General features: G+C 42.2%; 1 protein-coding gene across 1 annotated transcript in view; it reads right to left on the bottom strand.

The window, feature by feature from the left end:
- The window catches only part of MAP2K1 (mitogen-activated protein kinase kinase 1), a 75,692-nt gene extending 50,685 nt beyond the window's left edge, over window positions 1-25,007 (bottom strand). The window contains exon 1 of the mRNA XM_036259405.1: window positions 24,502-25,007. Coding sequence (XP_036115298.1) covers window positions 24,502-24,581 — 80 coding nt within the window. The 5' untranslated portion in view covers window positions 24,582-25,007. The remainder of the gene's footprint in view (window positions 1-24,501) is intronic.
- Between the last annotated feature and the right edge of the window lie 220 nt (window positions 25,008-25,227).

Below are 25,227 nucleotides of genomic sequence, written 5' to 3'. Positions count from 1 at the left end.
TCCCGTTTTTACAAATATGGAAATGGAGGCCAGGCCAGGAGCAATTAAGTAATTTACCCAAGGTGAGGGCTGGAACTCCAAAGCTTGATGTTTTCTCCACACCTTGCTGAAGAGCTGATGTCCTTCAAACAAATCTCCCACAAGCTCATCCCTAAAACCAGGTATTTACCCACTAGTGACCTATTCCTTTGAGGCAAAGAACTATGTTCTACTAAAAGGTCAAAGTTTCTATAAGGACAAGAAATTAAATCTACTCAAAGAACTCCCTTCAGAGGACTGACTATCCAAGGCTGACATATTCTGACTGAGGTAGAAGGGGAAGAGATAAGACACTGCCCAGGTAAAACACACTTGCAGAAGCAGTAAAAATTCTGGTGGCCATAAAAAAACAGGGCACACTGAGTGAGGGAAGGGTAGAGAGGAGGGACAGCAAATGCTGAAAGGAAGAAAGCACCGAGGAAGACCCAGATAGAAAATACAATAAATGAATAAATGTGTGGTCACATTTAGAAAACAAAGGGAGCCCTGGGTTTGGTGGTAGCCACAGAATGAGCATGCCTGAATATTCCTGAAAGAACAAGCTGATTGACTGTGGCCTTAAAACAATGATGTATTCGCCCTGGCCAGTTTGGCTCAGCGGTTAGAGCGTCGGCCTGCGGTACAGAGAGACCTGGGTTCGGTTCCCGCTAAGGGCATGTACCTCGGTTGCAGTTTGTCCCCGGCCCTGGTTGGTCGTGTGGGTGGCAGCCACTCGATGTGTCCCTTCACATCGATGTTTCTCTCTCTCTCTCTTCCTCTCTCTCCCTCCCGCTCTATCTGAACAAAAAATGGAAAAATGTCCTCGGGTGAGGATTAAAAAAAAAACACAATGATGTATTCGCCCTAGCTGGTTTGGCTCCTCAGTTAGAGTGTCAGCCCTTGGACCAATGAGTCGCAGGTTCGATTCTGGTCAAAAGCATGTACCTCGGTTGCGGTTCGGCCCCAGTTGGGGTTGTGCGGGAGGCAACCAGTCTATGTGTCCCTCTCACATTGATGTTTCTCTCTCTCCCTCCCTCCTACTCTATCTGAAGATAAATAGAAAACTATTCCCGGGGTGAGGATTTTTAAAAAAAGAGGATGAAAAGATGATGTATTTGACCTTACATACTTATTCCCTGTCCTTGAGAACCTGACCTTTTAGAAACATCTTATGTAATAATGACCCGTGCTGCTCTCTGAATCAAAGATGCAGGTTGCTCTTCCATGAGAGAGAAGGTAGAGGATCCATTGTGACCATAATCTTAGACCTCATAACCCAAAACCATGAGAACAATCAAGTCCCCATGACAAAAAGATCAATAGCCAGTAAGTGCCCAGAAGCACAGCTAAGGGCAGGAAGATGTAGTCAGAAGAATCACAAGACTCAAAACCTCTCCAATTCTAGTCCATATTGAGGAATCTTAATTCCCCAGAATTGTTTCCTCTCTTAAATACAAACAAAATGTTTGGCCCTTCTCCTTGCCTAAAGTACTCAGGAGGAGTGAGCAAACCTTCCCCTCCCTCGATCACTCTCTAGCAATGCTCAGGGTATCCTCATCTCAGAATCAGGGCTAGAAATCCATACAAGTGCTCACCTAGGCAACTCAACTCCTTAATCTAGTGCATGGAACACTACTAGTCAGGCCCTCAAATTAATAGCAGTTGGCTTGGTAGGGTCAAAACCTACCTACTAGAAATAATATCATGAACCAGAGAAAACAAAATTTAATTGAAACCAAAACTGATAGTGCTTGCTTCCATCTTCTGAAAGAAGGTACAGGGTACAGAATAAGTCTTTATGCCAACCAACCCCCTCATGGCAGAGGCTACTAAAGGATCAGAAGGCTTGCCCATAGTTAAGAAGGGCCTACTCCTGAGACTTGGCATAGGCAGAAGCAGGCCTGAGCAGCAGCAGGTGGATTTAGAGCTGGAGAGCTACCTTATGTTGCAGAATAAAATGGGAGAAGCTTGTTTTAGAAGTAGCTATGAGGTAGCAAGAGAAGAAGAAAAGGATGCACCATGGCAGAGTGGCAAAGATCATTTAAGACAGAAAATACCTAATACTAGATTTTAAGCTGTCTTTATTGCTATAATAATAATTCTAATATTATAATAGTATAATAGTATAATAATTCTACCCACCCCAGACCTTAAATCAAATCTGGCATGGACACAAATAGCTTTGTGTATATTTTGTTCTTATTGTTGTTTGGTGGAAACCAAGGAAAGGGGGCCAATTCCAAGCAGGTTCAACACAGAGCAAAAAGAAGAGAAAAACCACAGAAAGGGAAACATGAATCCCACAGAAGCAGAAGTAACCATGAGAATGTAAACCTCTAAAATTGCTGCAAACTAGAGGACAAAAGGATAGGAAACTTGGGCAGACATCTGGCTTACACCCATTTATGCCTGCAACTGTGGAAATGCAATGCAGACTTATCATGGAGCATCCACTGTCTGACAGGCTAGGAGGCTAGCTAGCTATGCAGATGAGGAAGATGAGGTCCCTTCCCTCACCAGGCAATCTCAGTTTGTGTATATGTAATAGACAGGGAGACAGAGATACAGAAATGAAAAAGAGAAACATAGGGTAGGATACTAACAAGTATAGCAACAACTGCAGGGTAAGATGGATCATAATGTTGAAAGTAAGGTTGGCACAGGGGGCTATGGGAACAGAAAAAAAACAACAAAATAATTCCATCTAAGATGAGGAAGGGAAAGTGAAAGTCAGAATATGTAATACCCAAGTTTAGACCTGAAGAATATCAGTTTTTGCAGCAGAGAGAAAAGCACCCAGGTTTGGGTATCAGCATGAACAAAAAAGTACTGAAAGTTACAAGCTGTTCCAAATGGCCAGAGAGTAGATGCACCCAGAAGAGTCTAGCTGAGGCTGAAGGACAAGCTGGGGCTACACCATGAAGGGCACAGTACACCATGTCAAGAAATTAAGTTTTGATGAGATGCTGGTCAAAGGGTACAAACTTGCAGTCAGAAGATAGATAGTTGGTTCTAGACAACTAATGCAGAGAATAGTGATTATAGTCAACAATAATGAATTATACACTTCAAGGTTGCTATGAGACTAGATCTTAAATGTTCTCACCACAGAAAAGAAATTATAATTATGCGACATGATAGAGGTGTTGGCTAATGCTATGGTAGTAATCATACTGCTATACATAAATGTGTCAAATCAACACATTGTACACCTTAAATTCATACAATGTGCCAATGTTATATGTCAATTGTATCTCAATAAAAAAAAATTAAAATCTTAAAAAAAAAAAAAGATGGTCATAGTACACCAGGCTAGATAGAATGCCTCAGGATGGTTAGGGTTCAGCAAAGAGCAGCCTGATATCTTAGCTTCTAAAAAATGCCATAAGAATATTTGTGTTAATATAGGTTTGGGCAAAAGTAGGTTTATAATTGTTTGTATGAAAAGCAATATAATAATTAATAAATAATAATACAAGATAAATCCCATATTTAAACATCTAAAATACATGCAAGATATCACAATTTGACTAAAATGCAATTTAAACATGCAGTTTTAGGGCCAAATCACCCGTAGTGTGCTTGTGCAATGCAGACATTTGGATAAGTGAAAAAATTCTAATTTGGAACCTTTATAGAAATGGGGTCTGCCTAGCCGGTGTGGCTCAATGAAATGAGCATGTCCCAAGGACCAAGAGGACCCAGCTTGATTCCCAGTCAGGGCACATGCCTGGTTTGGGGTTGTGGGCTCAATCCCCAGTAGGGGGAGTGCAGGAGGCAGCTGATTGATATTTCTCTCTCACATCGATGTTTCTTTCTTTCTCTCTCTCTCTCTCTCTCTCTCTCTCTCTCTCTCTCTCCCTTCCTCTTTCTCTAAAAAAAAAATCAATACAAACATATTTTTAAAAAAGAAAGAAATGGGGTCAAGAGGTACACAACTCAGGAAATATTGGCTTCCTTGAGACAACTCTGCTGATAACTGATCATCTAACCTTGAATATCCCATCTGCATTAAATGAAAGCACACTTCCCCAATTTTTTTTCTTGTTAATCCTCACCTGAGGATGTTTTTCTATTAATTTTCTTAGAACGAGTGGAAAGGAGGAAGGGAGGGAGGGAGAGAGACACACACATCGATTGGTTACCTCCCGCATGACCCTGACCCGCTGAGCCAAACCAGGAAGGGCCTAAATTGTCACTTTTATATTCAATATGTTCCTGTTAACTTTTTATATTGATATTAATTTTTCATAATATCATGTTATTTCACGAATGAATTTTTTTGGTAAGTATATGATAGTTTATACATTTAAAATACACAATGGAGTTGAGGTCTGCCACAGTCATTAAGTCTCCTATGTTGTACACCTATTAAGCCTATATCCTATCTGCAAAAATATACATAGGGTCACTTGCACATAATTCATACCATACCTAATGATAACCTTATAAACTATTTTCCTACCATTAAGTCACATGTTTAACTTTTAAAGGCATTGCCATAAGAATGCCTTGGAAAAAAATCTCACGCAGATGAAGTCTCATCAATTGCTGTTTTCCTACTATATACTTTATGAATTGCCTCATAATAATTAACTGCAACCACTGGAATTAATTACTCAAGATTATTCAGAAACTGGTCTTCTCAATTCTTCTGAAATTTGTTGAGATCATCCCACAAAAGCAAGGGGAGGGGTATGAATAAAGCAAAACCTGCCTTTGAAATACTAGAAAAATAAAAAAATAAATGGAAGTACACTCTTATCTTACATCACAAGAGACTGTTATGACACCTGGACAGAGAATCAGTAAGAATGGGTTCTGAAACAAGTAAATAGGAAAACACAATAAAGATAAACTTTTCTTTAAAAAAACAAAACAAAACTCTTTCTTCTAATTTATTCTTGGTCAGAAAAGAGTATGATTGTGGATGACATCTCACATTAACTGTGAGTTCTTAAAGAGCATTAAAGAATATACCAATGGCCCTGGCCGGTTTGGCTCAGCAGTTGGAGCATTGGCCTATAGTCTGGAGAGACCCGGGTTCGGTTCCCGCTAAGGGCACATACCTCAGTTGCAGTTTTGTCCCCGGCCCTGATTAGGTGGTGTGGATGGCAGCCACTCAATGTGTCCCTTTCGCACCGATGTTTATCTCTCTCTCTCTCTCTCTCTCTCTCTCCCCCTCCCTCCCTCCCTCCCTCCCTCCCACTCTATCTGAACAAAATATTGAAAGATGTCCTTGGGGGAGGATAAAAAATAAAAATAAAAAATATATATATCAATTATCAAGATTACAAACAAAATCTACCAAGACAATACTGCATATTAAATGAGTTTATTAAACTTGAGCTGTAGAGGAAAAACAAGAAAATTGCAAAACCAGCATTATTCGGCATCCATTGGACCTTGGTCACTTTTGGTCAAAATTCTACAGGTTCTGCCTGGCATTCAAAAGGGATGCATGTTCACCTTGGCCAGTTTGGCTCAGCGGTTAGAGCGTCGGCCTGCGGTCCAGAGAGACCCGGGTTCAGTTCCCACTAAGGGCGTGTACCTTGGTTGCACTTTGTCCTCGGCCCTGGTTGGTAGTGTAGATGGCAGCCACTCAATGTGTCCCTTTCACGTCGATGATTCTCTCTCTCTCTCTCTCTCTTCCTCTCTCTCACTCCCACTCTATTTGAACAAAAAATTGAAAAATGTCCTCGGGTGAGGATGAAAAAAAAAAACAGGGATGCATGTTCTTACAGCAGATAAAAAGATTTGTCCACCAAGCTCTTCCTTTTCACTTCTCCCCACCCACTCCCTTTTCTTCCAAAGGAGAAGGGCTCTCATTTACACACTGGTTTGCCACATCCTGCCTATGAAGCTATTTCCTAGGAGCTGCTTGGGCTATTCTGAGAGGAACTTTAACACCTTCACACCTCTAGACCAGCGATTTTTAATCAGTGTGCCACAAGAATTTTTAAAACATGCAATATCTGACTATGTAGTCAGGGCACTGACCTCTTTTCCTTTAGATTGTCAAATAAAAAAATAACAGCTAACACAACAATAGCCATTTGGTGTGAATGCCCTGTCTTGAACTATAAATATATTGGTCATATAACAGAATTGCACCTTACTGATCACACTGCGTAATAAGGTTGCATCTGATTAATTCTTGGTACCAGAAATCCTTATATACAAATACAGGCACCCGATTTTTTAAAAAGTCACTTTGGAACAAAAAGGGTAGGTAATTACTTTTTTTTTATTTTGTAAATCAATCAAAATTATGCCTATCTTTTTTTGGCAAATTGGCAAATATATATATATTGGTGTGCCACAGAATTTTTGTAGTAGGCATATGTGTGCCATGAGATGAAAAAGGTTGAAAATCGTCGCCCTGGACCACTAGTATATTTATGATATCCTTACCCACCATACCTATACAATCTAGCAACTATACTCTCTCTACTTGACCAGATAATACTCCCAACTTCCTTTACTCAGGGCACTGAATTAAGCACTTTACCTGTAACAGTCAGGTAGAAGCCACATCTTTTGGTCCCATCTGGGGCTCCAACTAGCTCAGCTTTTGCTAAATTAGTCAAATATATATAAAATGATTCAAGAATAGTTAAAAATCAATGCACAGCCCTGGCCGGTTTGGCTCAGCAGTTGGATTGTCGGCTTGCGGGGCAGAGTCCTGGGTTTAGTTCCCATAGGAGCCCGTACCAAAAAAAAATAAATAATGAAATGTAATTAATAAATAAATGTACATAACACTGTATATGATATCAGTGAAAATCCAATACAGGCATTGTTTTATTGCATTTCACTTTATTGTGCTTCACAAACGTTGTGTGTGTGTGTGTGTGTGTGTGTTTTACAAACTGAAGGGAGGAAAGATTACAACTCACTTTATTGAAACACTCACTATATTGAAACACTCACTTTATTGTGGTTGACTGGAACCAAACCCACTATATCTCTGAGGTATGTTTGTGGAGCAAATTTCCTGTCCCACACGAGCTCTGTAAACACCAACATTCATTCATTCCACATTTATGGACCACCATACCAGACCAGGACTAAAGATAGAACAGACAGGCAATTATACTCAGGGGTATCCTGGGTCCAGAAATAGCCTGGCTTAGTGCTACATTCACCTTATCAGCCTAGATTTATTGGAAAGGGGGAGGAGTATAGGTAGACTGGTGGGTGGGAATCACTGCCACCTATAGTGAAATTAAACTGTTCTCAAATGAGTTCTGCTGAAGTGTGATTTATCCAGAGTGTTAAACAACTACCAGCAGTATGAAATCATGTTACTGAAATTATATTACTGCACAAACCCAACTTCTCCCCAAATGTGATTTGCAGAGAGGATGCAGAGTTGAGAATCTCATGTCTCTGGCCATCTGTCCTATTCGAGTCCCTGTAGAGGCGTGGGGGGAAGGTGTGAGAAGCCACAGGTGCCATGTACATGCAGCCACTGATGTCACATATCCATCAAGGAACCCAGCATTCATCTCTGCATGCAAAAGAGGCTCATTGATCCATCTAGCCCCGAATATTCCCTGAGCCTCCTTCTGTGCCAAGCATGGGGCTGAGGGAACACCATAGAATGTCACCGCCAGCTTCCCCTCTGGGCTAGTAAGGGACTATTGGCTGAAAAGACAGGATAGAGGTTTACAGGCACTCTTAGCTGTCTGTATGACTTACACAAGGCCCTTAACCAGAATCAGTTTCTTGTCTATGGAGTAGAGATAACACACATTCGGCATGCCTCATGCGTTGAATTAGGAAATAAATGGGTGTAAAAACAATAAACAGTATACAGAACCTGGCAGAACAAATGCTGTGATTACCACCAACACTGTGACCCTCATGCGCCAAGATACTATAAACTAAAAATAATCAACCATCAATAAAGTCAAAGCCTTCACAGGAATTGGCAGAGCCTTGATCTTGGGAGTGGAGTGAGTGTCTTCTGCCCTCTGCCTCTACTGCCATATCAGGGCTTGGTTAGTCATTCAAAAAAATTTTACCAAACCGAATGCCAGAGAACATGCTATGCAATGGAGATAATGAGTAAGACCCAGTTCCAGACTTCCCCAAGTCCAGTCCAACTAGACAGTCACACAAACAACTTCAGTGTGGCTGGATATTTACAGAGTGCTCTTAAAGGCGGAGCAGATGACCACAGCCTGGAATGGGGTGGAGGAGAGGTCTGTGTCGGATTTACAGAAATGGTGACCTACAAGTTGGGCTCTGACATAAGATTAGGATTTCAACATGCACTGAGAGTGGAGAAGGAAATCCCAGAATACACAGTCTGAGCAGAGGCCAGAGCCCATTGGGAAAGATGTGTGGATGAATCATGGAGAAGTTGAACCCAAGACTGACCTAAAACTCACCCCCAACATCTGGCTAGAGCCACAGAAAGGGAGTGTTACCTTCCCATTATGTCAGTGACTACCCCCTTCCTATTCCTTCCTACACACACAGAGCTCAGGAAATCCTCTTTAAACTTTTTTTTTTTTTAAATCCTCACCCAAGGACATTTTTGCATGTATCTTCAGATAGAGCAGGAGGGAGAGAGGGAGAGAGGGAGAGAAACATCGATGTGAGAGAGACACATTGACTGGTTGCCACCCACATAACCCCAAGCAGGGCCAGGAACAAACTGCAACCCAGGTACGAGGTACGTGCCCTTATCGGGAACCCAACCCAGGACTCTCTGGTCTGCGAGCCGACGCTCTAACTGCCGAGTCAAACTCTTTAAACTCTTGAAGAAGAAAGCTAAGCTTCCTGGGTGGTGCTTGTCAGGCAGAAGGCAGTCCTAGAGACATGGGGAGGAGTCTATATTGGGATGTACTGTGTGACAGTTGTTTCCTAGGCACCTTTTGCAGCCTCCTGCTCACTGAAAATAATTCCTTTGCTTCTTGCGTATCCCTAAAAATTCAAGTATGGCACTGTCTCCATTCTAAGTCTGTGTAGATAAAGAACAGGTGAAGAGCCCCATCACTGGAAATTCTCTGAGAAGTGAGAATTTTCTCTCCTCACCTGACAGAGAATAAGGCACCCTGGGCTGGAAACCTGGTCCTGGCCCTTACCATTAGTCCTGTTAATCATAAAAAGAGTTTTACACAATGTCTTTGAATCCTTTCTGTTGGGCAGGTGTTATTATGCCCATTTTATAAATTTGGAAATAGATTCAATGATCTGAAAGAACTTACAGTCGGCCCTCATTTATCACGGTTAATCAGTTCCAGACTCTATCATGATAAATGGATTTCTGAGAAGTAGGATTCTTTATTTATATACAGTCGTCCCTCGCCACTTTGCGCTTTGACAGTTGCGGCTTCACTCTTGCAGACTGTATACAAGATCACTCAGATTGTAAGAAAAAGGGCTGGGAATCAAACTCAAGTCTGCTGGCTCCAAAGCCTTTCCAGTGTGACCACACTGTCTCCACACTATGCTTTCTCTCTCTTTTTTTTAATCCTCACTTGACATTTATTTTATTTTATTTATTTTTTGCATTTACCTTCAGATAGAGCAGGAGGGAGACAGGGAGAAACATAGATGTGAGAGAGACACATCGACTGGTTGCCACCCGCACGACCCCAACTGGGGCCGGGGACAAACTGCAACGGAGGTACATGGCCTTAGCGGGAACCGAACCCAGGTCTCTCTGGTCCCCAGGCCAACGCTCTAACCGCTGAGCCAAACCAGCCAGGGCCAGGCTATGCTTTCTCAAAAGCCAAACTCACAATTCAAAATAGAACCTGCTGTGTGATAAGGCCAACTTCTCTTAACCCTTCTTTATAGTCCTGGGTTCTTTTATCTGTCAAAAGATCTCCAAGATCTCTTTCAACAATAAAATTTAATCTACTTAATATCTTAGAGCTTGAATGGTGTGCGCAGTGGTGACCTATATGATCATGTGGAGTTCATTATATAAGCCCTGAAAGGTAGCAAGGCATTGCCATTACCCCCACTTTGCAGAGAAGCAGCAGGCACAGAGAGGTCATGTAGTGAGTTAATAGTTGCACCAGGGAAGGAGATCAGATCACACACTTTTCCTCTACACAAGGCGCTGTTATTCAGAAGCACTGCAGCCTGAAACTTCTGAAGCCTGCAGACTTTCAGACCTCTCTGGAAGAGAGGATAGTCTCTGGATTCAAATGAAACACTTGGAGAGGCAGAAACATTCATTCAAAATCCGATCAGGAAGCTGGGCTCTTCAGTGCACTGCTGCTAGCATCCAAAACAAGTACCACTCTGAGAGGTGAACATTATGTCCTCCTCAGATCATCCTGCATTTGAGCCTGTTCAATCCAAAACTCTCATAGCCTATTTCTAACTTTCTAGAAATTAGACTATGCTCTACAAACAATACATGAAGTTGTCTGGGTGCTCTGCCCCGCCCCACCAGTACACAATCTCAGTTAGAAGGACCAGATGGATGTCAGAGCTCCTTAGGATCCCTTCCAGCTGTCTCCACCATCTTGGAAGTCCTCTCTACCCCTGCCTTTGTGCTCCCAGGGAGCACAGGCACTTTTCTGGATATCCTGCCATCATTCTAATTTCTCCTGTTCTTAATCTCTCTGAGCATATTCATGTAAGTGACTTTAACATTTCTTCAGGAAAAAAAAAAAACACCAAAACTTTAATTTCTCAGTTTCTGAAAGACAACTTTCTAAACCATGAATCTATTATAATGAAATCAAACATCACATTTAGGCTTCCTAAAAATATTACCCCAGCACAATGCCTCCTTTTTGTTCCCACATACCCATCCCCCAAATGCACACACATATACTTTAGACTGTCACTTAGATACTGAAGTGTATAATTTAAATGTCTTTAATAGCATCTACTAAAAGGACATTTGCACATGATTCTTCACTTTACTTCAAAGCTATGATCAAAACTGCAGCTTTTACTGAATTTCCAACCTAAATAGGTAAATACATGGATGGCAAATACCGACAAAATTCAAACATTTTAATTCTTTTTAATTTTTTTCCCTTTATTTGAGAGAGAGAGGAAGTGAAAGAGAGAGATAGAAACAGATGAGAGAGGACATCGACTGGCTGCCTCCTGCATGCCCCACACTGAGGACCGGGCCCACAACCTGGGCATGTGTCCTGACCAGGAATCGAATCGACAACCTTTTGCTGTATGGGTTGACGCTCAACAACTGAGCCATACCGGCCGGACCAAAATTCAAACATTTTTTTTTTTTATCCTCACCCGAGGACATTTTTCCATTTTTTGTTCAGATAGAGTGGGAGGGAGAGAGAGGACGAGAGAGAGAGAGAAACATCGATGTGAAAGGGACACATCGAGTGGCTGCCACCCGCACGACCGACCAGGGCCGGGGACAAACTGCAACCGAGGTACGTACCCTTAGCGGGAACCGAACCCGGGTCTCTCCGGACCGCAGGTGGATGCTCTAACCACTGAGCCAAACCGGCCAGGGCCAAAATTCAAACATTTTAAAATACATTCAATTCACCCACAGCAATGGCACATTTTCAATTTACAGCAAAAGTCCTTTTTGTCCATTTCTCAGCCCAGTAAATGGTATATATTAGGTATGTACTAAATACCAGTTAAATCAATGTTAAAAAATTGTTACCTTCTTAACACACAAGTTAGAGATCTATTGTAAATTCAGTCATAATCTAAATCTATTTGGCTTCAACACAAATGCCACTCAAGTCAACAGCAAATAACAAGCAGCTGCTTGCATTCAAAGTATACATACCTCTGTCATTTGACCTGTTTTGAAGTTGTATTCTTGTTTGGAAGACAAATGGTTAGCAGCTGCAAGTTCAATTACAAAGTGCTTGGTAGGAAGGCAGAGAAAAAAACCCAGAGAAATCAAACCGCTATTTCATATATTAAATGTGGAATTTCTTTCCAACAAACATTTTTCATTTTCCTAGGAAAAACCAATCCAGATATGCCCTTTGAATTTAGGAAAACACAGGGCTGTACTTTGAAAAGAACCTAAAAGCCAGGAAACGCTAGGAGAGTCACTCCTTTTGCATTCTCTCCATTCGGTTAATTTTTCAAGGGACAGTGTGGAGCAATGGAAAAGACTGGATTAATTAGATGTATGACAATGAACAAGTTACTTCCTGCCTTTGTCCCTCATTTACTCCTTCACAAAATAAAAAAATAGAAGTCAAATAAATTAATAAAATGGTACAATTGTATAATCTCTAGGCACTAAGAGAATTTTCTGCAATGATGGAAATGTTCTAATCTGTGCTCTCCAATCCAGTAGCCACTAGCCACATGTGGCCACCGAGCCCCTGAAGTGTGCTAGGGTAACTTAGGAACTGATTTTTAAACTTTATTTAATTTTAATTAATTTAAATGTAAATAGCTACATATGGCTAGTGGCTACTTTTGGAGAGCGAAGCTCTAAAAAGACCTCTAGCATTTTATGCAATCTTTGGAGGGTATGAGGGGAAAGCATGGGTATTAGTGTAGGACAGACCTGGGTTCTAAACTTATTTCCACCACTTACTAGTTGTATAACCTTATACAAATACTTAACTTCCCCAAACTTCATTTTATTTGTACCATGGAATATTATGACCTTTCTTGCATAATTCTAATGCAAATTCAAAATAAGTGATGTAAATAGACCAGACAGACCCTAAATAAATGGTAGTTATTTTTCCAGTTATGATGTCCTTCAGGGATAAACGTTTCAAATCTTTTGACTTCATCCTACTGTTCCTTCCGGATCTAGGACCCATACTTAATTATTACCCTACAGATTAACAGCTATGGTACTACAGATGCAGCCCTTGTAATTCAAGAAAGCAACTTGCTCAAGAATTATTCCAGGTCCTCTGTTATAGGCAAGTCTTCTGTAACCCAAGTCCTCTGCACCTCCGGAAGTGCTGATTTCTGCTTCCCCGATGTCCCCTCCACTTCACACCAGCACTCAGGAATTCACAAAACTCCTCTCTGTGATTGCCTATCAAGCCGAAACTGTTCAATGCAACTAAAACACCTGTTGGTGGTTTCTGGTACTTTCCTCATTAACCCTCCCCTTGACTTCCCTAATAAATATTTTATGGCCTTTTAAAAAATTTAGACACGCTTACGACTATCTTTTTCTTTTTGTGATTGTTCAGTACACTCAGAAATAGAAATGCAGCAAACTACATTTACGTCTAACTCAGCATTATTTTAGTTACCAAAATAAAACAAGGCAAAGGAAACTGTTTTAGACATAGTATTCCAGTAATAATGTGTTGCAATCTCTATCAAATTAATATAATATGTTAAAAGCCTGGTCCAAATATTCCACTGGTCTGTCCTTGGTAAAATGGAACCTTTCCATGGTTTCTTTTTTTTTTTAATTTTTTTTTCTTTTATTGATTTTAGAGAGAGAGGAAGTGAGAAGGAGAGATAGATAGAAACATCGAAGAGAGAGAACATCAACTGGCTGCCTCCTGCATGCCCCCCACTGGGGATCTGGCCCACAACGGGGCATGTGTACAGACTGGGAGTCAAACCAGTGACCTCCTGGTGCAGGGGTCGACGCTCAACCACTGAGCCATACCGGCTGGACCCTTTCCATGGTTTAAATGACCAAGTTTACACATGTGAACACAAATGACTAAGGTAAGCAGAGTAACTTTTCTATTATTAATAATTATTGGAATGTTAAGTTGCTCTCGTTTCCCCACCATTCCACAGGAGAGGAGAGGGGACAGAGAAGAGGGGTCAGGGGAGAAGTGCACTAAAATAAAATACAGGCTGGCATTTTGGTAGGATTTCAATCTGGAATTGAGTAAGCCATTAGACAAAGGTTTACAGTTAGCTTGGAATTCATGCTAACTTCTGAGGCCTCCACCCAGGACATTTTTTTTTTTTTAATCCTCACCCTTCCCCCCCGCCCCCCCATTTTTTGTTCAGATAAGAGTGAGAGAGTGAGGGAGAGAGAGAAACATCAACGTGAAAGGGACACATCGAGTGGCTGCCACCCAAACGATCCACGGGCCGGGGACAAACTGCAACCGAGGTACATGCCCTTAGCAGGAACCGAACCCAGGTCCCTCCGGACCTCAGGCCAACGCTCTAACCGCTGAGCCAAACTGGCCAGGGCAACAAGGACATTCTTGAAGGATCATTTACTGAAGGATTGTTGGAAGTCAAATAGGGCAAATAATTTTAACTCTGGACTCTCAACTATAATGGTCTCATCTAATTTTTAAAAACTAACCTGAACATGTTATAACTCATTAAAGAAGGAAACATAACCTGGATCCAGGCAACCTGTAAATACAGCAATATGACTGGCTAATTAGTCATGTCTTCTTACTTCTCCCCAAATTTCAAGATTTAACCTGGATCTAGAACTCAAGTGGATCATTCACTCAACTCAATTATTCCACTTTGTCTAAAAGTAAATGCACTTAAGAGCATTCAAGATTCTGAACCTTTCCTGGTAACAGTTAAACTCAAAATAGGTCAATTCCAGAAAGGCATTCATTTCAAGGGGAGTTTTGTCTGTGGTTATTTTGAAAACCACTGCTTTTAAAACTGACATTATGAAGCTTAAAAATAGACCCTCCTACTAAGCATCCTGGACTAAAATACCCTTTCCTCCCCCCAATTTCCCCTTTTCCCTCAAACACCTAGGAGAGTAATAATATAGAGGAGTATCTTCTCCAGAGCTTCCGATTATTTCTTGAAAAGGGGTTTTTAATTCTTTTTTAATACTGGATAAAATTACCAAAATTTAGGGTTAGGTAAACTTGAAATTTTTTTAAACCAAGTAAGTGTCCCAATGAAAACATGTAATCTATACACCATAAGACAATGAGTGGGAAAGAAAGCTCAACCACTTCTTTCCATTCCAGCTGTGTGAACTCCAGGCAAGTTCCTTCCCCTCTCTGGGAATGGTTTCTTCATCGAACAAATGAAGGCACGGGGCTAGAAGATCTATATGGTCCCACATTCAGTCCTAACAGGCTCTACTTCTCTAAAGCTGGGCAACTGCTTCCTATTTTCATGGCTCCTTGGTAAGAGGAGAAAAGTCCCTGGGCCCAGAAGGTTCTTGGGAAGCTTCATTATACTTAATAGTGTTCCCTTGGAACACAAGAACTGCTATTGAGAGCAATGAAAAATGAGATAACTATAAAATATAAAAGGTGTTGCCCAGCCGATGTGGCTCAGTGGTTGAGCGACGACCCACGCACCAAGGGGTTCAATCCCCAGTCAGGGCACATGCCCAAGTTGTGGGCAAAATCCCCAGTTTTTGGCATGCAGGAGGTGGCCAATCAATGTTCTCTCTCATCAATGTTTCTCTCTCTCTCTAAAATCAATAAAATAAAATAAAAAGTGTTGCGAGGAAAAAAATTGTCTTGCAGATGACACTAGTAAATCTAGAAATGTATATACGTTCAATAAAAATTACTAGATATAATAAGTAAATTTAACAAATCTTCATGATATAAACAATTCATATAAATCAAACCACAGTTAAGATGGAAATACAAATCTTAAAAGGTTCAATCACAACAGCATCAAAATGTTAAGTATTTGAAATATTAACTCAAGACCCAAGAGAATTTATTCAGAAGAAACTATAACACCATCACAGGAAACATTAATGAATGGAAAGTATACAATGAAAATTTTAAAAGTTTTCTTTAACCTTACCAAATTAAATTTTTTAAAAAGACTATCAAAACTATAGGAGTTAAAAAGGAAATTTTAGAAATAGAACAAATTACCATAAAGATAAAATAAAGGTACACCTGAAAATATAATAGATGGATAAATAAATCATATTTAATAAACTGCAGTAAGATACTAGAACCCATTGTGGAGAAAAATTAACTTAGACCCCATACCTCATGCCAAACACATTAATTCATTAATTCCACATGGAACAAAAAGTTAACCATGTAAGGAAGAGGAAAGGCTGGAAGAAAATGAAGACACATACTCCTGCTAGTTATGAAGAGATGACAAATGTCTAAAAACTAAAGAAAGGTAAGCTATCCCATAAAAAAAAAAAAAAGATATGCTTTTGAAGATAGAATACTTTTTTTCTTAAGCAATACAACATAAAAAAAAAATCACAACCAAATAATTTACAAAACTTTAAAATACACTGAGCTATTGCTTCAAAAAGTCAGAAGACAAGTAATCGTGTATGGGTTAATAAAAGACATAAAATGAACTAAAAATAAATAAATAAAATACAAAGCATATAAAAATTACTCAAATATATTTTTTTAAATAGAGGGGAAGAAAAGTTTGCATGTGACTTTTCAAAATGTCCAGCTGGCACCACAAAACCATCCCACCTACCTCTCCAGCTTCATCTCCTACAACCTGCACTAATGTACCAGGCACACTGAACTACTTGCTGACTCCTTCACACATCCCAAGCTTTCTCAGTATGTGAAGTACCTCATCCTTCACTCTCTTCCTGCCTTCCCCCACCCCCATTCCCATGGAAATCCTAGCCATCCTTCAAGACCCAGCTCAAATGTCATTTCCTCTATGAAGGCTCTCCTAATCTCTATCCCTGGATGTGCATCTTCCTCCTCTCACTAAGATCCAACAGTACTTTCTTTGTACCTCTTCTTTTAGGGCACTTTTCTTATTCTGCAGCCATTTGATTCCTTCTTGTGCCCCTGCAACCTCTTCCTCCTATATGAGATTTTAAGATCCTTGTAGGCAAAGACTGCCTTACTACCTACAGCTTCCAGTATAGTGAACTACATTCAGTAAGCAGTCAGTACATATGAAACTGAATTGATGAAAATACTGATTAATAATCCTATTTCAAAAACACAGCCTGGCTAACTGTTAAAGTAAAGCAGATTGACCTTTAAAGGAACCCTGTACTGCCTAGTAAACTATCAAAAATCACTAAACTTGCCCTGGCCGGTTTGGCTCAGCGGTTGGAGTGTCGGCCTGTGGACCAGAGGCCCAGGTGCGGTTTCTGCTGAGGGCACGTACCTTGGTTGCAGTTTGTCCCTGGCCCCGGTTGGGGTTGTGTGGGTGGCAACCACTCAATGTGTCTCTCTCACGTGATGTTTCTCTCCCTCTTCCTCCCTCTCTCTCTCTCTCACTCTATCTAAAGATAAATGGAAAAATATCCTCCTCGAGTGAGGATTAAAAACAATAATAAAATTTTTAAAAAATCACTAAACTTAAAAAAATAAAAACACTTCCTGAATCTTGAGGAAACAGTTGAAATATACATTGTAAATTAGTTCTGTCTTTTTTTGGAACATATTCTATTAATGTGCAACAATAGTGGCAACATGGTTCAATGCTTCTGATTCTGTGTAAGTAATCTAAAAGCAGAACAAAATTAATTGGTTCAGAACATTTACAAGAGTATCAATATACAATAGAAATCTGGAAAACACCTAAATAATTAACAAAGTATCATTTGTGAAGCCAGATCCTATCAAGTTCTGTTCAGCCAAAAATAAACAACAAACATGAGGATTATGTCCCCGCATAAAAATTGTGATCTATCTAAATATGTATATAATAAAAAAAACAAAAGTTAAATTGGAAAACTTAATGTCTACAGGTTTTTCTTTTCCCCCCTCATCTGAGGATATTTTTTTCCTTTTTTTTTTTAAGGGAGATAGAAAGATCAATGGGAGATAGACACATCAATTGGTTACCTCCCACACTCCCCTGGACCATGGCTGGGGATGGAACCTGCAATCCAGAAACCTGCCCTTGACTGGGAATAGAACCCGTGAACCTTCAGTGCCAGGACCAGTGCTCTGACCACTGAACCACACTGCCCAGGGCTGTAGATTCTTTTTTTTTTTTTTTAATCCTCACCCGAGGACATTTTTCCATTTTTGTTCAGATAGAGAGGAAGAGTGAGAGACAGAGAAACATCGACATGAAAGGGACACATCAAGTGGCTGCCTCCAGACCAGGGCCGGGGACGAATTGCAACCGGGGTAGGTGCCATTGAATGGAACTCACAACTCATCAGTCCGAGGGCCGACGCTCTAACTGCTGAGATACACCAACCAGGGCTATAGACTCTTTCTTTAAAAAGTGTTTATAGCCCTGGCCAGTTTGGCTCAGCTGTTAGAGCATCAGCCTGCGGACCAGAGAGTCCCGGGTTCAGTTCCCACTAAGGGCACATACCTCAGTTGCAGTTTGTCCCTGGCCCCGGTTGGGGTCGTGTGGGTGGCAACCAGTCGATGTGTCGATGTGTCGATGTGTCTCTCTCACATCGATGTTTCTCTTTCTCTCTTCCCTCCTCTCTATCCCTGCTCTATCTGAAGATAAATGCAAAAAAAAAAAAAAAAAAAAAATGTCCTCAGGTGAAGATAAAAAAAAAGTGTTTATGTACTAAAATTTTTTGAAAGTTGTGCTTAAGCAGGCTACTAGTCAGAGAAGGGGTGAGAGTAAAAGAGGATACTCTATCTTGTGCACTTTTTGTTCAACTCCCATGTAACCTCTTCTCAATCTGACTCCCTTGCTGACATCAAAGCACAATGCCCCTGGGATTTACACTAAAGAAACTGGAGGCAGGATCAGCATTTTTAGCAGTCGACCCTGCACCAGGATTCAGAGAACACCTGCTACTTTAAAACAAAACGCCATTCATTGTGGGAGGTGTTAACTTTGCAGATGGGTTTGTGAGCCTCCAAACAGTTCTCCTGGGCTTTCAGACAACAGAACCAGGACACAAGACATAAAATAAAACCACAATCAAGTGTTAATAAGAGTCTAGGATGATTTTTCAAAATTGGCAGCTTCTGGAAGGAAATAACAGAAACAAAACCCTAAGCTTTCTTCTTAGGCTCACCTCACCTTCCCAGCCTAAGGGTTCTCTGGATTTGTTTTCTCTACATGTCAGAAAAAGCACCATTGCTTGACCTGTGCTTCCTGTGGATATGCTGGAAATAACTACCAATTCATATAGACAAAAGGTAGCAATACATTTGTTTGTTTGTTTGAAACATTATTTTGGCTTTGTCCACTCTACCAGAAATTATTTACTTGGTATCAATAGTGTTATTAAACTCAGGGGTCCAAAATAGTATGATCCCTAATAATCAAGAAAGCATTATGATTAAAAATTATATTGCAGCCCTGGCCAGTTTTGCTCAGCAGTAAGAGTCTCAGCTCCTGGATAGAAGGATCACAGTTTCAATTCCTGGTCAAGGACACGTACCTGGGATGCAGGTTCAATCCCCAGCCATGCAAAACGCAACCAATCAATGTGTCTGTCTCACATGGATGGATGGATGTCCATCTGTCTGTCTGTCTCTCTCCCTCCCTCCCTATCTAAAAAGCAAAGGAAAAATATCCTCAGGTAAGGATTAACAACAACAAAAATAGCCCTGGCTGGTTTTGCTCAATGGTTAGAGCATCAGCCCACAGACCAACGAGTCTCGGGTTCGATTCCAGCCAAGAGCACATACCTTGATTGTGGTTCATCCCCAGCCCTGGTCGGGGTCATGTGAGAGGTGACCATTTGATGTGTCTCTCACATGGATATTTCTCTCTCTCTCTCCCTCCCACTCTATCTGAAGATAAATGGAGAAATGTCCTTGGGTGAAGATTAAAAACAAACAAAGGAGTAGAAAATGATATGAAGTGTATTAGACAGAGTGTTCAACGTCCTCTGTGTGAAGACATTTAAGCAGCGCTGAGGAAGCAAGTCATGTGGCTATCTAGGAGAACAGCATTCCAAGTAGAGGGAATGGCAAGTGCAAAGGCTCTGAGATGGAAATGGGCCAAATCCTACTGCAAAACAGCACACAGAACAGTGTGGCTCTGAGATGGAAATGGGCCAAATCCTACTGCAAAACAGCACACAGAACAGTGTGGCTCTGAGATGGAAATGGGCCAAATCCTACTGCAAAACAGCACACAGAACAGTGTGGCTAGATAGAGTGCATGAGTGAAGGGGACAATGGAAGAAAACAAATGACCTGCCCCAGCCAGTTTGGCTCAGCAGTTAGAGCGTCGGCCTGCGGTCCAGAGAGACCCAGGTTCAGTTCCCACTAAGGGCACGTATCTCGGTTGCAGTTTGTCCCCAGCCTTGGTTGGGTCGTACGGGTGGCAGCCACTCGATGTGTACCTTTCACGTCGATGTTTCTTTCTTTTTCGTTCTCTCTCTCTCTCTCTCTCTCTCTCTCTCTCTCTCTCCCTCTCCCTCTCTCTTCCTCCCACCCTCCCTCCCAATATATCTGAACAAAAAAATGTCCTTGGGTGAGGATTAAAAAAAACACACACACACAAATGACCTGATTAAGGAGGGCCTTGGAAGCCATTAAGGTAAAGATTTTGTAAATAATTATCTCCACTTTACAGTCAAGGAAAATAAAGGTCAGAAGGTACAAAGGACTTGCCTAAGGTCAAAGAAAAAGTGAGGTCTTAAGAGGTACCCTGTGTTACTACTGAGATTCCTACTCAGGTTTCAGGCTTACCCCATGGAGATTAAAAGTGTTCTATTGAAAAAACAAAGGAAGTGAATAAGTATGTGCTTCATCTTGGAAGGAGAGGCAAGGTACCTTAAGACCCCAGCAATTCCATTTTTTAGTACATTCCACAGGAAACTCTCATAAGAGTCCAAAAGGAGCTATGGTACAGACAGTCATGGCTGTACTGTTTGAGGCAGCAAGGGGTTAGAAACAACAAAGTGATCTAATTCTAGGAGAATAAGTAAAATGTGATACAAGCACATGATTGACCACTCTGCAACTGAGATAAATAATGAACTAGATAAACATAAAGCACCATGAATAGAGCTCAGAAACATGCTATCTGGTTTTTAAAATAGAAAGACAACACACTCAAATAAAAGTTTGGGGTGATAACTGCTTCTGTTCAAATATTCTGGTTCTCTTCCAAGAAAGCCCCAACCTAAAAATCAGTGTGGCCATGTGATATGGTTTGGACAATGAAATGGCTGCAAAAGTGGTGTCATTTGTGAGCAGAAACTTTAAGAGCCAAAATGTGGTTCTGACATATGCATTATTTCAGAGATGGTGGGGCCATCAGTCTGGTCCCTGATGGAATCCAATCAACAGAGCTTCTCACTGACCTGCAAGTGTGTTACATTAATAAGATTTTGTGGTTGTTACCTCAACATAACCTAGTCTATCCAGACTAATGCAGACTTATATAGTACAATATCATTTTTAATAAAAGTGAATATATTGCAAGTGTACAACACGCCCTGGCCTGTTTGGCTTAGCAGTCAGAGCATCGGCCTGCGGTCCAGAGAGACCCAGGTTTGGTTCCCACTAAGGGCACGTACCTCGGTTGCAGTTTGTCCCCAGACCTGGTTGGGTCGCACAGGTGGCAACCACTCAATGTGTCCCTTTCACATCGATGTTTCTTTCTCTCTCTCTCTCCCTCCCACTCTATCTGAACAAAAAATGGAAAATGTCCTCGGATGAGTATAAAAAAGTAAAATAAAATACCCTAGTAAAAATTATGGCTAGTGAATGTCATTTAAAAATGAGGTGATATGAGAAAGAGGAACCTACTTTACTTTTATTTTTTTTTTTTATCCTCACCCGAGGACTTTTTTTTTTTGCATTTATCTTGAGATAGAGGAGGGAGAGAGGAAGGAGGAAGAGTGAGAGAGACGATCAAATGGTTGCCACCCACAGTTGCCACCCACATGACCCCAATCAGGGTGAGGAAAACTGCCTATAGCGGGAACCAAACCTGGGACTCTCTGATCCACGGGCCAACACTCTAACCACTGAGCCAAACCGGCCAGGGCAAGAGGATCTACTTTAAATTAGATTGTCTGAGAACATCGATGTGGAAATGACATTTAAGAGTGGTGAAGATTGCTTCCTTCCTATCTTGGGAAGAGGAAGAGATGATTCAGTCCAGGCAAAAGGGACAGTACGTGCAAGGGCCTGATGGGAGTACGGACTATCCCATGGAGGAAGTGAAACAGAACTGGTGTGGCAGAAGAAAAAAGCAGCAGGAAATGTGATTACAGAGATAGGCGTGTGGGTAGAGTGGGCAGATCACTCCTGGTCTCACAACCCAATATAAGTTTGGATTTTATTCTAACTGCAATAGGACTATGAAAAATATTTTAAACAGAGGAATACGATCTTATTTACAATTTATTTCATTCTAACACTTAGCATCCTTGCAATATGATCATATGTTTTTGCAAAACTTGCAAAAGAAGTATTTTTGCATTCACTTTCTTCAAGAACCTCCCAGAACTTGCACAGACTTCAGGTCCCATATAACTCAGCTCCATCTGAATGGAGTTAAGTGCTACATTAGAGGTAAACCCAAGGTGCCTGGGAGCCACAGAAGAAATCAACCTTGCCAATTTAGTATCAAGAGTTCTTTACTGTCAATGGATTTTTTTTCCTCTTTAGTTTACATTATATGATAATGTTCAGAATTGTGCCCTGGTCTAATCACAGAAATCATGGGAAATCATGAGAACAGTAGTTTTGCTTGAGAAACACTCTCGAAGGTGAAAGATGAAGATTGGTACAGCTTTTCCCCCGTTAGTGCCAGGAAATGTAGTGGGACAGCCCCCGTTTGTCTCACGCAGCCTACACAAAGATGCCTCCTATTGTAACACAGCAATGTGTCGTGGAGGTAGATGCATATGGCACAGAAAACTAAACAAGGGTGAGATGTTTATCTAGAAGCAAAGGAATTTTAACACACATATCCACCACCAGGAATGAAAATTACTTTCCAGTTTCCTTCAGCCTTCCCAACATTTACCCAGGAAAAAAGAACACCAACAGCTAACATCTATGGGAGATATATTATGTATTAGCTTATTTAATCTTCATAACTACCCTAAGTCAGTTCTATCATTAGCCCCTAAGCTTTAGAAAGATTGAAAGATTTGTCCCAAGTCACAAAACCACAAGTAACAGAGCCAAGCTTCAAAATTAGCCTGACTTCAGACTAACCACTGTTTAGAATCTCCCAGTCCCACCCAAATTTTTCTGCCACTGACTCCAGGGTATTTCTTCTTTTGCTTCCTATATGTACTGTTTTCTGTTAATGAAAGTTCTCCCCTTTACAAGAATACAGCTATGGTCACAATTAACAACAGAATGACAACAGGTAATTCCACTTAGTACCTTCCTCCAAATCAAATAAGAGCAGGATGATCAGGCCACAACATTCAGCCAGAATCCACTGTGGTCAAAACAAAAGGTCAAGAGTTTGACCTAAAAACACTGACAGTTACTAAGAAATCCCTGCCTCTGGGGGTTTTCAATCTATTTTAAGGGAATAAAATTCTGTAAACTAAAACTGAACAAATGTTTGCAAAGCAATTCACTGACTGACCTATACAAGCCAAAAACATGCAAAACAGACACTACAGTATTGAAGAGGGTTTGTTGGGAGCAGTGTGAGGAACTTGACTGAGCTAACACTACAGGTTCACCAATGGCCTTATGATCGTTACAGGGATAGACAGTCACCTAGCCAACAGGTTCCTGGAATATTAAAATCCAGAGAGAAAGGGCAGGAGGACTAGGCCTACTCCATTCATTTCATCGGCTAGCTTACTAAACTCTCCAGTGTTAAGGGAAAAGATTAAGAGCCAAATCTTTTCTGGTTATTTCTCCATTTACAAGGGTCCCTTACCCCAAACCCAAAATAGTTGTGAGAGCTCAGAAACCCCCATGAAACAATCTCATTATTTAATGTAATAAAGTGCTGGCTCCTGAGCAACACTGGAAACTGTAAAGATGGAGCACCTTGTGTGTAGTTTCCATGGCCATGGTATTCATGTCTCCAGTCAGGAGTTTAGGGCTCATGGGCAAGGTGAGGAGTGACTGGATGGATGGATGGATGGAGTCAGATGATGAGGAAAGCCGCTCCCTTTAAGGCCAGATAGTTACCAGGAACAAGGGCAAGGACCGGGAGCCCCCAAAGTCGGCAATGGAAGAGCCACCAGGATGTCAGTGCACACAGGCCCCCCGCCGGCCAGGCAGCGGGCCGGCAATGAGGCACTCCTGGCCCACAGGTGTCAGGCACCAAGGTGAGAATGCTGCTAGCTGGTCCCAACGCCACTCTATACTCTGTGCGGGTCTCAAAGAAGCAGATGCAATCTTAATTCTTTCCAAGACACGTGTCCCGTTCTCCCCATTACAGGCCAGAATCTCAGAAAATCGCATTTAGAAACAGCTGGGGAGAGGCAGTAGAAAAACCACTTTTTTATTTTGTGGCCAGGGATGACTGAAAGGGTTGGGAAAGGGGGAAAAAATCGAGACTCGCTGGGTCCACTGACCGGTCTGAGTCAGGAGAAATCAGTGCTTAGTCACCGATATCTGGGCGGCGGGGAGTTCTCCCCACTCCTGCCAGCTCCAGACGTACGTGACGAACTCCAGCGGAGCTCAGATCGAGGCGCACACCCGACTCTGCTTCTGCACCTATGCGGGGGCCTCCCCAGTCTGGCCCCGTGCTCGCCGCCCACCCCATACTTACTCCGCCGAGCTGGTCCCGTTAACCGCGGAGCCGTCTGGGGCCGGGTTCAGCTGGATGGGCGTCGGCTTCTTCTTGGGCATTTTGAACCTGGTAAAGGCGCTTCCAACTCCGAGGGAAAAGGGGCCCCTCTGCTTCCTCTCTCTGCTATGTCCCGCGCCCTCCTCGCGGGGCCAATTCGGGGCCGCGGGCCGGGGACTGCCTTTGAGGGGCGGTGCGCCCTGCGAGCGAGGTCAGTCTGCTCCTAGGGGCCGGTGGCGGGCTAGTGGGACCCCCGCCCTACTCGCCCGGGGCTCAGCTCTGCGCGCAGGGAACCGAAGGGCTGCCCAACAGGCGCAGTCCAGCAGCTCAGGATTCCCTCCCACTCTCCCTCAGTCAACCGATTGCTCGGACTCAAGAGGCTCCGCAGCGAGCGTACCCAAACCGCGGCTCCAACCACAGCCCGGGAAAGCGCTGCTGCTGCCCTCGCTGGGCTCCCAGTCGCTCCGCGCAGCGGTCCCCGAGAGGGACTGGAGGGCAGGGGAGGGGCGGGGAAAGGGGCCCTGCCTTTTCTACACATCCATTCAGCTCCGCCCCGATTGCCTCGCCGACAGCCAATGCGAACAAGCTTCGGCGGCAGATGACGCGGAAATACGTCACGGGGGCGCGGCCCTGCCCTGGGGGCGGAGTCCGGCGAAGGCTCCACAGCGCCCTCTACTAGTCAGAGGCACCCAGGGGGACACGCCGGGG

The sequence above is a fragment of the Molossus molossus genome, unplaced genomic scaffold, assembly GCF_014108415.1.
Source record: "Molossus molossus isolate mMolMol1 unplaced genomic scaffold, mMolMol1.p scaffold_m16_p_1, whole genome shotgun sequence".
Classification (NCBI taxonomy): Eukaryota; Metazoa; Chordata; class Mammalia; order Chiroptera; family Molossidae; genus Molossus; species Molossus molossus.
Note: the sequence above shows the minus strand (reverse complement) of the source record. Positions and strands in the feature narration are given on the sequence as shown.